This window comes from Lepisosteus oculatus, chromosome 12 (assembly GCF_040954835.1).
Source record: "Lepisosteus oculatus isolate fLepOcu1 chromosome 12, fLepOcu1.hap2, whole genome shotgun sequence".
NCBI lineage: Eukaryota > Metazoa > Chordata > Actinopteri > Semionotiformes > Lepisosteidae > Lepisosteus > Lepisosteus oculatus.
In genome coordinates, this window is record NC_090707.1 from 20,714,167 (window position 1) to 20,726,286 (window position 12,120).

At 36.5% G+C, this 12,120-nt stretch overlaps 1 protein-coding gene across 1 annotated transcript; it reads right to left on the minus strand.

Annotated features, from left to right (window-relative positions):
• Positions 1 to 534: 534 nt before the first annotated feature.
• Positions 535 to 11,431, minus strand: slc40a1 (solute carrier family 40 member 1). The gene is made up of 8 exons (XM_006636670.3): positions 11,128 to 11,431; positions 10,935 to 11,002; positions 8,337 to 8,496; positions 7,655 to 7,770; positions 6,175 to 6,301; positions 5,159 to 5,404; positions 3,965 to 4,606; positions 535 to 3,329 (listed from the first exon to the last, which is right to left on the minus strand). The coding sequence occupies exons 1-8, from the start codon at positions 11,159 to 11,161 to the stop codon at positions 3,010 to 3,012; spliced, it is 1,713 nt and encodes a 570-aa protein (XP_006636733.1). The 5' UTR covers positions 11,162 to 11,431; the 3' UTR covers positions 535 to 3,009.
• Between the last annotated feature and the right edge of the window lie 689 nt (positions 11,432 to 12,120).

The window sequence follows — 12,120 nt, forward strand, 5'->3', positions numbered from 1 at the left end:
CAACCTACAACTGTTGCTGAAATTGTGGACAATACAGTAGAAATGAAAACTGGACAGGAAGGATTTTCAAAGAAAAATTATTTGAAGCCAACAACATTATACGTACCTACTAGAACCAATTTTGATAGAAGCTGTCATGACACCAATATGGCATTCAACTGCAATTAAAACTGTATAGCTTATTTACAATGTTCTTATTTGCTGTTAAGCAATACATTTTTCTGAAATCCACATGCTTAAACATGACTCTGAGGTCCTTGCCCAATATTGGTAACTAGTTCCCAGGACATACTTCAGGCTATATTCTTCTGAATGTCAAACGTTGCATAAGGGAAGTCTCTTTCTAGACTTTTTAGTGTCAACCATCTAAACAAAAGGTAACCTTCAAAAGGAATGTGTATGGTGTGCATCCATTCTGCATTTTACAATGACATCAAAGACTTCTCCCTTAGCTTCGATTTCTTTCAGCACAATTGCTAAAATCAGCTTAAGAGGTGGGTATTTTTATGATTTTAATTCACTCATAAGAAACTGTCCACTTATATAAGCCTTTATTTCAGATAATTCATGCAATACAAACTGAGTGTCTCCACTGTTCTAAAGTATGGAGTGTTTCTTGTTAATACAATCATAAAGTAACATTTTTTACAGTTATAGATTTGAACAATTGTACTCAAAGTACTGGAAATCTATCAATATAAAAAGACTTGAAACAATCTCAAAAACACATCACAGAGGTTAAGTTACACATATTGCTGGTGGATTTGTTAATGGTGCACAAATTTTACATTCACTTTTAATAGCATCTTGTACATTTTGTGGACTTTGTTTCTGATTTTAACAAAAGGCAGCCTTGTGTATGATTATGGTTCATCCTCTCCAATCCCTTTAAACCCCAAAAAGTACTTCTGTATTTTACATTGTCTCCTTAAAAATGCTGACATCCCCATACTTCTTTTGCTTTATTATAACATAAATGAAAAAAATACAAAAGCTACTTTTGCTAAAAACTTAAAACAATTACGAGCTACCTAATAATGTTAAATGGAAAAGTACATCTAAATAACTGGATTCATTTTTTTTTTTTAGTTTTCGCACAATAACATTAAGTAGCATTCACATTGTTAGATTTCTGTAATCTAAAAATAGCCATTTGCCAGAAGTAGAAGGAAACATTTTTGCTCTTGAAATAAAATACGACCAACAAATCTATGCCAAACACTTTTAGGAAGGACTCCTAGTGTCAGCACATTTTTAAAGAAACCAGTCTAGGTGGCCCCATGTACTCAGAATATAAATAACCCATCCCGCAAAACAAGATGGGGGTTTCCTTGTTCTCATCAAGTGGTCAAACTGGATTTGTGTTTTTCTTACAAAGTGTTGTATGTCATCTAGTATAAGACGTTCATTTTAACATGAACGTCTTTCATCAGAAAGCAATCTTTTAAAAAATGTTGTATTTCTTTTGATAGTAAGAAGGCCATAGCCACTAAAAGTGCACCTTGTGTTCAATTCGAACTGAGAAATAGAACATCCTCATTAAGTCTGCTGCAGTTGCATAGCTAATGCACAGACGTTTTGTCTTCCAACCATAAAAACTGGATGATGAAATGTAGAGGTAACTTTTTAACAAGTTTTAAATCTGGTTTCTGGTCAAATAAAGCAGCATTTCCTTTGGACGTTAAACCAGTCAGGGTTTGTGTATGACCATGTGCAATTTATAAACAGGCACGATATGATTTTAAGAAGTGTTTTTAAGGCTCAATCTAAAGTAGTATAATGGGATTCAAATCTTCTCAGTGCCACAGAAAAACAATTAACTGCAAGTTTTGGATGACATGAGCCTGGAAAACGAACATACTGAGAAAACCCAAAGAGAATGTACAAAAACATAACAATAAAACAAATGCCACACAGCTGAAAGTGCCAATAGTTTTTCCTAGTGAAAAAAATTAAAAAGTGCATGGTGACATGAGAAAATTGGAATTCTGATCAAAGTATGTTCTTCTTAACAATTCACAGCATTAGGAATCTGAAGTGCTTTGAAGCCATGGGATGAATGTACGTAAGTTGTCTTTAAAACAAAAATGTTATAGCTAGAACAGGATTATTTTTCCCTCACTTCTTGGACTTGTAATAAACACAACTTATTTATAAATCTCTTTGGTAATGGCAAAAACATTTAAAATATAATTACCTACTTCTTTAGCAAGTTAATACATTAGCACCAACAAGGCAGACACAATACTGAATATTAGTTTAACAAACATGTAAGTATATATAGAACCCTTATTAGCCACTGGTAAAGAGGCTATCCCAGTCTTATGAAATAAAATTTACAGTATATAGTTATGTATATTACATGCATCATGTAATAATATGAACATGTTTTAGTAAGTTACAATTGCTAAATTATACTAAAACCTAAGAAAAATCTATCCAATATCTGACTTTCCAATGTGTACTACAATGTTAAGCTTATGTATACATAATGGCATTTTAACAGCTGGGAGTCCTCCACACTGACAGACTTGTATTTCAATTGTTCGGGATAACCAGTGCACTCCTTGGAACAAAGATGTACTTTAACACACACATAATGCACATCAGAAAGCAGCAATATACTCTCTCTTTCTTTATACTTTTAGACCACTTGCAAGGTCTTTATACCAGTGGAGTATTTCGATAGACTGAGAAGAGTGATCACTTCAAAAACACTGCTTCATTCTGTTTGAAATCCCTCTCCTAGTTCTACTGACACTTTGTAGTCTGCTCCTTGGAAGAGCTCCTTTAACTGTACAACATTGCTGAATGCTACACATTTGCCATACTATGTTAAATCCTATACTCAAATTTAACACAATATACAATGACTACAAACACTGTTCTGGGTTAAAGCTACAAAATAATCAGAAATGCTGTAACTGAATGCAAGCATGTTATCTTTACAGTTGCAATAAGCCCCAGAAGGGTGCTGTATAACATTACATAGGAAACTTATTAAACCAATTATACCTTGTTGGAGTCAGGAAGTGAGGAATTTTCAGTTTCAACTTTATGTTCTGGTGAACCACACAAAAAGAGACGATTTCCTAAGCTTTTGTAGGCAAACCTGAAATACATCATGTGTCCCATGGCTACAAAGGAGACAGAGATAATGACCAGTAACCCGAAAGCCTCTGGGTTGGGTGCAAGAATCACCATGATGAAGTGCAGAAGATCGAGGAGGTAATTCATGGAGTTCTGGACACCATTGATGACACCTCTCTCTGACTCAATCACATTTTCTTGGATTAACTGTGTCACGGTTAAATCAAAGGACCAAAGACCTGAAAAAAAGAAAAACCAGGAGATCGTCACTGAGATGTAATCCCCACATGGTTATCACTACAACCGTAAAAGAATTCAGAGAACTTAAGAGCAAGTACCTATTTCAAGGAATCCAGGATTCAAAGGTCAAAGCTTAGAGATATGACAAGAATATCTCATTCTGTACTGTCTACTTTCCTATGGGCTTTGGCCTGGCATAGTCATCTCAAATCCTTATGGCAATTTTAAAAATCCACGTAAGGTTCTCTAAAGTAACACTGTTCTATTAATGTAAGTGCCAGTTAATGAAGAATAATTAAGATTTCAGAAACAAGATTTCAAAATCTCTACTGAAACAAAACTATTGTCCATGTATGCTGTGTATTGTAAAGTAAAACGTAGGTTGTGTTCTTTATCTGTATATTTTGATTAAATATATCCTGTGGCTGAATCTGGGTTATCAAATGCAAGGACACATATGTTTGTGAAATACTTCATATCCAAAAGGCCCCATGATGTGACAAGCTACAAGGCTGGAAACCACAGAAATGAAGAACTAAGTGAACAAAGAGTGGCAAAAGCAGTCATTTTGGGATTACTGATGAATCCAAACCAAATCAAACCAAATGAAAAGAACAAAACACTCCTTACTTACCCACTCTAGCGGCAATGACTCCTGCGAACAGAAAGCTCACTGATATGTAAGACTGAACCTGAGGTACTAACTCATAGGCTGCCGTGGACCCATTCGTTAAGCTGGGAATGTCGGTGGTGAGGGCTGACATCGTAGTGGGGATGGCATTGGGCAAGGCGCTGTCTCCCATCAGGTGGCTGATGATGTCTTTAAAAGGAGACACACTCAGGTCGAAGGGGCTCCCGGGAGTAAAGACTGAGACCACACACAGCAGCAGGCACGAGAGCTGTGCAATTCCTGAGATGAACCCCGTGCGGATCAGGCCACAGCACTTCCTGATCCAGGTGAAGGCCACAGTTCCAAAGATCCCTGAGATGGCTGAGGCCCCCATTAGCAAGCTGAGGATTGAGCCATTGAGACCTTGGGTGTAAGCGTATCCGGTGGTGATGCAGTCGAAACCCAGAACGGTCATGTAGAGGAAAGCCAGAGACATGCCAGCAAAGAAGATAGACTGGTTGTAGTAGGCCACCCAACCGTCTCTGAAGGTGCGGAATGGCTCTGCTAACTGATGCCAGCAGCCATGTTTCTTGTCAGCTTGGGTTGCTAAGACGCCTTCATTCATCAACTGAGAGCCTTCAGATAACTTCTGACCTTCTTCCAGTTCTGTTGATAAAGAGAAATCTTATCAACTCAGAACTAATCACAAATTCAGTAGTTCAGCCATACCCTAACTGAAATGCACGCAGAGCTTTGATGTGGATCAGTTTGTCTTCTTTATAAGAGGGATAAAGCCAGGGTGGCAATGGGGAGCACGGAGAGAGGAAAGATGATAATGCATGAGTGTTCTAGAGCTGTGATACTTATATACAGGTTCCTACTTTAACGTTTCTTAAACCTCCATAAAACAATGTTCAGTTATTTTTCCAATAGTTTTCACTTGCAGAGCTTGTACCCCAACTGTTCTCGATTTGGAGAACAAGACAACATTCAATACGTTTGAGACTCTACACACAGATTTTAGTTAGTGTTGCAGATCTAATATATTGCAGAATATTCTATTTGTTGACACAACAATTATACTGATCTCCCATAAGTGTACAATGTTTAAGTAGAACTCAAAAGATTTAGTTTTGATATCAATAGCGAGAAAAACATTTTTTCCAAATGAGGGTAAAATCTGAGATATTTATTTCAGATTCTGTGGATATTCTTTACCTTTCTGAATATTTAGATGTTTCAGTTCCTGGTCTGCCTCCTTCTGCCCTGACTTGAAAGCAAGGGCTGGTGTCTTCTGGTAGACCTTCCAGAGCAGAAAGTACTCCAGACACATGGAGCACAGGTTCCAGCCAGCAATGAATCCACAGCCTACAACTGGGGAGCCAAAGGCCATGATCTGTCCTACTGCCATAGGGGCCAGAATATTGGTCAGTTGATCTATTCTTCTTACTGTAGCATTCATGTCTAAGGAAAACATAAAAAGGTTTTGAAATGAGTAAAGACATTTGCTCCTTTCCTCTTCAGTTTATAAATAAGAGGTTACAAATACCACATCATACATTAAATATACAGCACAGTACATACCATTTTTAATTCAGGAACTTTCTCTTATTAGTATATATTTATATGCAAACTAGAAAACTATGAAGCTAACATTAGAACATTTCTGAAAAAGAGGGTAGGTTAATGCATAGCTGAGTAGAGGACATCTTTCATTAGATCTACCTGACACACCTGTCATTTACAGTTGGTCCAAAAAATGACAGAAGATCAGTATTTTTTTTCAAAACCCACAGATGTTTGTTGATTCTTATCTCAAGACGATTGTCTAAATCCATTTGTGTGAAAGAAGAAACAAACAAGGTATTCAACAAGATAAAGAATTATGTACTTGACTAAAAAAAACTTAAACCAATATAGGGCAGCTGCAAGGACATTCATGATCCATTAACCCGCTGGTTGGGAAGCAGTGCATTTTATGGTCCATTACAGACATGTCAGTAATCTAGCTACTTATCTCATGGGAAGCACTAAACACTATTTTCCTGTGCAGTATCGCTTTTATGATTCTCATCTGTCAGGAGAGAAACAATATAACCTTATAAAAGCGCATGAAAAAGAATGTTCCAAGAAGTTCAAGGTACCTGTTTCTAAGACATCAAATCTGCTTACTTCAGCATAGGGGTATAAACCTGAACCGTGACCAGTTTGCTACAGGTCATAAAGGCACTTACTTGCCAGCTTGCTTCTGTCTTCCCCAGCCACTACAACAACCCAGTCTCTCTGAATGGTGATAGACATGGCAGTGCTGGCAAGGTTGGCAATATTGGCAATGGTGATGACCATTACATAACAGGCAGTCTGTGGAAACCAAAAACAGCAACAAGCCATGGGTGAACAGCTGAATAATACACAATGCATTTCTGAAACAAATATGGAATGTTAGATAATATGTTTAAAGCAACAATATGCTCCATAGGTTTTCAGCAATATACACAAGTTGGACTCTGTGGTGTTTCAAATCAGACAATTCTAGACTCCTCTGCTTATTGACTCTCAGTTACTTGATTCTATTCTCGGCTCATAATTAACTCTCTTTCTTGTATTATTCTTCCTTGAAAGTTTTTAACATCTTTATTACATAATGTTTGGGGCTCACACAAAGGAATATCACCTTTGATGTTCTAACTTCACCATAGCTAAATATATTGAATGGTCATTGATTTAAATCAAAGCAATTTATCGCTTGTTACTGGGTGACAGGAAAAGCGTGTGTGAACTTGGAAACCTGTTTAACTGCGTAAATACAACAAATTCTTGCTGCCAAATACTTTTTACATGTAATTATTTTCTAAATATCTGTATCTTTTAAACAGAGACTCATACCTGTCATTTTAAATATTTATCTACCCATTACTGATTTTTTCTGAGCAAGATCCTGACTTGCAACAAAGCACAGTTACCTTATTTAAAAATTAAAATGGACTTTTTTTCCCTGCACAAATTAACATTCATACTAATACTGTAAGAATAAATGACACTGAATACTTTCATTTGAAAAGCAAACAACAATGCAGCCATATTTCATTATAAGATTAAGCATTGTTCTTTTACCAGAAATACACCCAATAAGTACTAATCGATTTTCCTCAAACAGACCCAACATTAGCAGCAAGCTAAATTTAACCTAGTTCACTGTAACCTTCAAATATTTACCATTTTCTGGGTACATTTGGACAAGATCGGAATGCAGGAAGGAACAACATTTTGCTCTGCCTGCCTCTTCATCACATGACAAACAGAAACTAGCGATTCCACACTTGAGTCTCATATTTCACCACCTTCTGAACACAAACATGCCAAGATCACGTGTTCACTTAATCTACTAGAAATCTATAAGGTTTCTACAAATTAATTAACTGTGTAAGATGATCACATGTGAAACACATTAACTTTCCTGTTGACCAGTAATGTGCACATAAATCCTAGCCTTTTTAAAAATTATTTTACTGATTTAAAAATACATAAAAGATAGACACTCAACTTTTTAAAACTCAATTTATTAAAACTACTTGAATTTGCCCTCAAATCAGTGTTTGTTATCTAAATATTTAACATAAGGAGTGTGCTGTTTAACTTAAGTCTCAACACTGGTACCTAGTTTCTTTATCAGACATAATAATAGACAATAGACAATAATGCTCAAATACTTACCAGAAGCCAGCCATTGTACAGTCCTGTGAGCTGAACTTTAAACAGGAATACCATCATCAAGAGGATACCACACAAAATGACCGAACAATTTTGGACAATCAATGAAGTCTGTGCAACTATTCAGGATTGAAACATAAGAAAGAAATATATTATTAATTTTAAGGAGGACACTGGAACAGGTGCAGATCTCCTTTTTCAAACAGCATAGCTACATTATACTTGTACATACATATGGAATGTACACTATACGTAAAACTTGTCATTTTCTTGAGACATAACAGGTAAAAAACAGATTTTAAGGAATCATTGATGTCCTCTTCTGAAACTAATATGACTAAAAAAAATACTATAATCAAAAACATTTGCAAACTGCAAACGTTTCATGTACAAAATAAAAAACACAGACAGACAAGCATTATGGAATGGTAACTCTACAATCTCAACAATTTATGCCAATCCTATACATTTTATTCAAAGCATATACTGTATCTCTTTGTGTTTGTTTTTCATTTTGATGTCAATTCCTATGTGGAACGATCCCTTGGAAAGTCCACATGTAGTAGTATGAATACAGGAATATAAACATGTAACATACTGTATATTACATCCTTGCTTTTAAAACACCTTCAGTGCTACATAGACTATAAAGGATGACCATGATAAGGGTCTGCCTCATGCACACCTTTGAGTCTGGAGTTCTTATCCACCCAGTCACCAATAATGGCTCCAAGCAGCAGCACAGACCCGGCCACTACAAGCCCATAGACAGCTGTTAACAGGAGGCTGTTGCCATAGAGCTCCACAAGGAACACCGACACTGCAAAGTTCCACATACGATCACCCTGTGGATGGGAAGGCAGCAGGAGGAAGGAATTAATACATTATATAGGCAAGGAAGATATTATCTTTAGGAATGATATGCAGCTGTAAAATGCAGATAAATAATTAATGTGAAAGAGAAATCCAATAATGTTTTTACTTTATTTCCAGTTTTCCCAAGAACACAGTATAGTACAACATTCTAACACCACTCCCACCATCTGAGTCATTTTTTTGTCAAAAGCACTAGGTGAGAGAGCCACGAGAATCTGGATATTATCAAAACAAATATAAAAATGCAGGGGGATGCAAGCTTGCTAATAACACTTCTGCCAAGTGTTATTAGTGCCAATGGAGGAGGTACTGAATAATGTGTTTCATTCTGTGTTTAACTGGTAGAAAATAAAAAAATGGAAGATGGTTTCTGTGTTGTAGTTTTCACCCATTTTTTACAATATCTGCTTTTGCTTAGAAGGTAACCCCAGGTAAAAAAAGCACCTATTTAGCTCCCTGGTTAAGAGTGTTCACAAGAAACTAAGGATCAACTCATACGATTCGAGTGACAGGGGCACTACTAAACTGTAAAAATGCACCGTCCTTCAGATGTAAAATCGAGGTCCTGATTCTCTATGGTCATTAAAATTCTCAGGGTGTTTCTCGAAAGGCGTAGGGGTGTTGCCCCAGTGTCCTGCCCAAATTTCCCATTGGCCTTTCCCAATCATTGCCTGCTAATAATCCCCATCTATGAGCTGGCTTCATCACTCTGTTCTCCTCCTCATTGATAGCTGATGTGTGGTAAGTGTAATTGCACACTATGGCTGTCATTGCATCATCCAGGTGGGACTGCACATTGGTGGTGGTGGAGGAGAGTCCCCATTACCTGTAAAGTGCTTTGAGTGGAGTGTCCAGAAAAGTGTTATATAAGTATAACGAATTATTATTATTATTATTATTATTATTATTATTATTATTATTATTTACCAGAGCTTCAATATGCTTGATTTCTAAAAAAGGCATTCTTAAATTGAAGCAAACCATTTCTGACACAACTGTCTTTACAGCTTTTTTCAAAATGTACTCAGTTGTGTTGATGTCAACTTATAGGGGGAAATCAACCAAACCAGCAGATTTTTCGGTGAACCCTGTAACTCCTGAAGAAAACGGGAAAAGCAAACTGAAGAGGCCTCACTTCGAGATTGTACCCAACATTTAAGAACTGTTACACTAATCTACACAGCAATGTGCCGAGACACGTCACAGGCAACTGCAGTTAAAAATTAGAATATTCATATCCATCGAACATAGATAATATCTGGGCCATAAACGCTTCAGAATATATACCATATTATATTGTGGAATTTCTATCCGGCGGGAAATACGTTTCGTGAACACTTTTTTATTGACGCAGCATATTCTAATATTATAACAGTATTGAATGTATTCCAAAGTAAAGACACGAATGATAGACATATTTAAGCGAACAAATCAAAGGGAGAAATGTAGGTATATTAACTAATCGGAAGATTTATTCCGAAAGAGACTCTCCACCAGAAACAAAAGAACGAGTGTCTTAGAAACCTAAGAAATGAATTCATTTCACCGACAGATGAATATGTTGTCAAAAATAGGCTTCAAAAATAAGAAAATTGCGTTGATGTGTAACTCTATGTAATTCATTATATGTCATAAACCGAGTCTGCTAAATACTGCTAAACTTGAATATCATCCCAGGCTATCAGGTAGAAAATAGTAATGAATTAAGTAGGGACTTTCGCAGCATTGCCTGTGAATATTCGAATTAATTGTAACTGTAAACCCCTGCATCACTCTTCTATACAAACATCTTGCTGAGTCACAATGACTGTCCTTACGTACAGCTGTGTCATGCAAACAATAAGCGTATCTTTGCCTGAGTCCTGATCGGGTAATAAGCTTACATGTAACATTAATTATTTCACCTGTGTCTCTAATTGTAACGTGTATGTTCCAGAGATTGATGACACAAGCGGCATTCCATAGCTGAAAACTGACTACACTCGTATTGATTCAAGGCGCACACATACGGGTTCAATCGGTAGGCTGCAAGTTCAGCACATATTGCAACAAGAATACGAGGTTTTGCATTAGCAACATCGTTACGACATTGTTTTAGCTTTGGTCCGATTTAAACCGAACCAACGTATTCAAATAAGAGTGTTTATACTGTATATTGCCACTGAACAAAACCATATACATGTTGATCGAATTGACATGTACTGTAGCTGGTTTTGGGAGGTCGTTATTAAAACTCTTTGTATTTCGGACGTCCTTACGCCACAGCAATGACTTCATTATTGTCTCCGGTGTCAGGACAAGCAAAACAGCTACATGTATCGCCACAAGATATAAACACTGAAACGTCGCTGTAATGTTTAGGAAAACAAAATCGATATCCAGCTTGAAATTTTTTTTTCTAACTTACCCATGTTGAAAGAGCATGCCCAAGGTAAATAAGAAACTTCGCCGATGTGAAATAATCGCTGACAGATTCTGCAAATTAATAATTAGAAAATCAATTACAACCAACGTTTATTAGGACTTGCAAATAATACATCACAGTTACATTTAGTGCAGCAACATCTACTTAAACATACTGTAACAATGACATCTCTTACCACAGCAGTTCTTCTTGGATTTCGTATTTTCCATGTTATTTTTTGTCTTGTTCCAGTGAATCGAATTCCTTCGATTATTTATCCTTAATGACGTGCAAACACTGAAATTTGTTTTTCTGCATAGAAAACTATATAGCCTTTCTTCTTCTTTCCAAACTTAGCTATCACTGTAGCTGAAGTTGGAAAGCGATATTTTATCCGAAAAGACTTTTAGTCTAAATGCAATAAAAAAGAATATCCTGCATGCACAGCCCCTGCAGCCCCTGGTAAGCTTCCCGAATCTGCACTGTCAGAGGTCTTGTTTGGCTCAGTATTTACAGTGTTGTGAGCGGAGGGGTTGTGGCGTCTGAGTCACGTGACAAAATGTTCTGCCCGGTCTTGGGAACTCCTCACACCGAAAACAATTTATTTTTTTTGTGGTCAAACTATTGAATGTAAGCTATGACATTTAATAAACAATACATAATTACATGTGCTATTCCTTGGTCAAACTGAATGTTTTTTTTCCACCAGAGAAACCGTGTCACCCGAGGAATCCCACACATTATTTCTGTTTTTAGCAAGGAATGTCCTCAATTTGACCTTTAAATTTGGTTCTTACTTAACAAACAACAATAGTATATATGTAACATATAAGAACGATTAAGTGGGTCTTTTGTTATGATCAAAATAAATACAAACAGTAAAATAATAGTCAACTAATAAAACACTCGACTTCTAGCTCCACAATGTCGGTTAATACAGATGTCACGGCAAACCATAACTTAACACAGTCCTCCTACTGGCAAACGTAAGGTTTACTTTTCTGGAACACGTTCTATTGATTCAACCTCACCACCAAGTGTGTTAAAGAACATTGTTATTACAGTGAATAAAGTATAGAGGAGTTGTTGGGTAGATACCCAACAGTGATGTAGATTTTGTATGACTACAAAATCTACAGTGGACCGACAATTCTTAACTCTATAATTAGTCCTTCTGATGATGAGCTCT

Bases quoted from the DNA above. Each gene is read 5' to 3' on its own strand.
- slc40a1 (XM_006636670.3), bottom strand. From the start codon at position 11,161: ATGGAAAATACGAAATCCAAGAAGAACTGCTGTG. The intron at 11,003-11,127 runs GTAAGAGATGTC...ATTAATTTGCAG, and splicing joins ATCCAAGAAGAACTGCTGTG to AATCTGTCAGCGATTATTTC. The intron at 7,771-8,336 runs GTGTGCATGAGG...AATCCTGAATAG, and splicing joins TAAGAACTCCAGACTCAAAG to TTGCACAGACTTCATTGATT.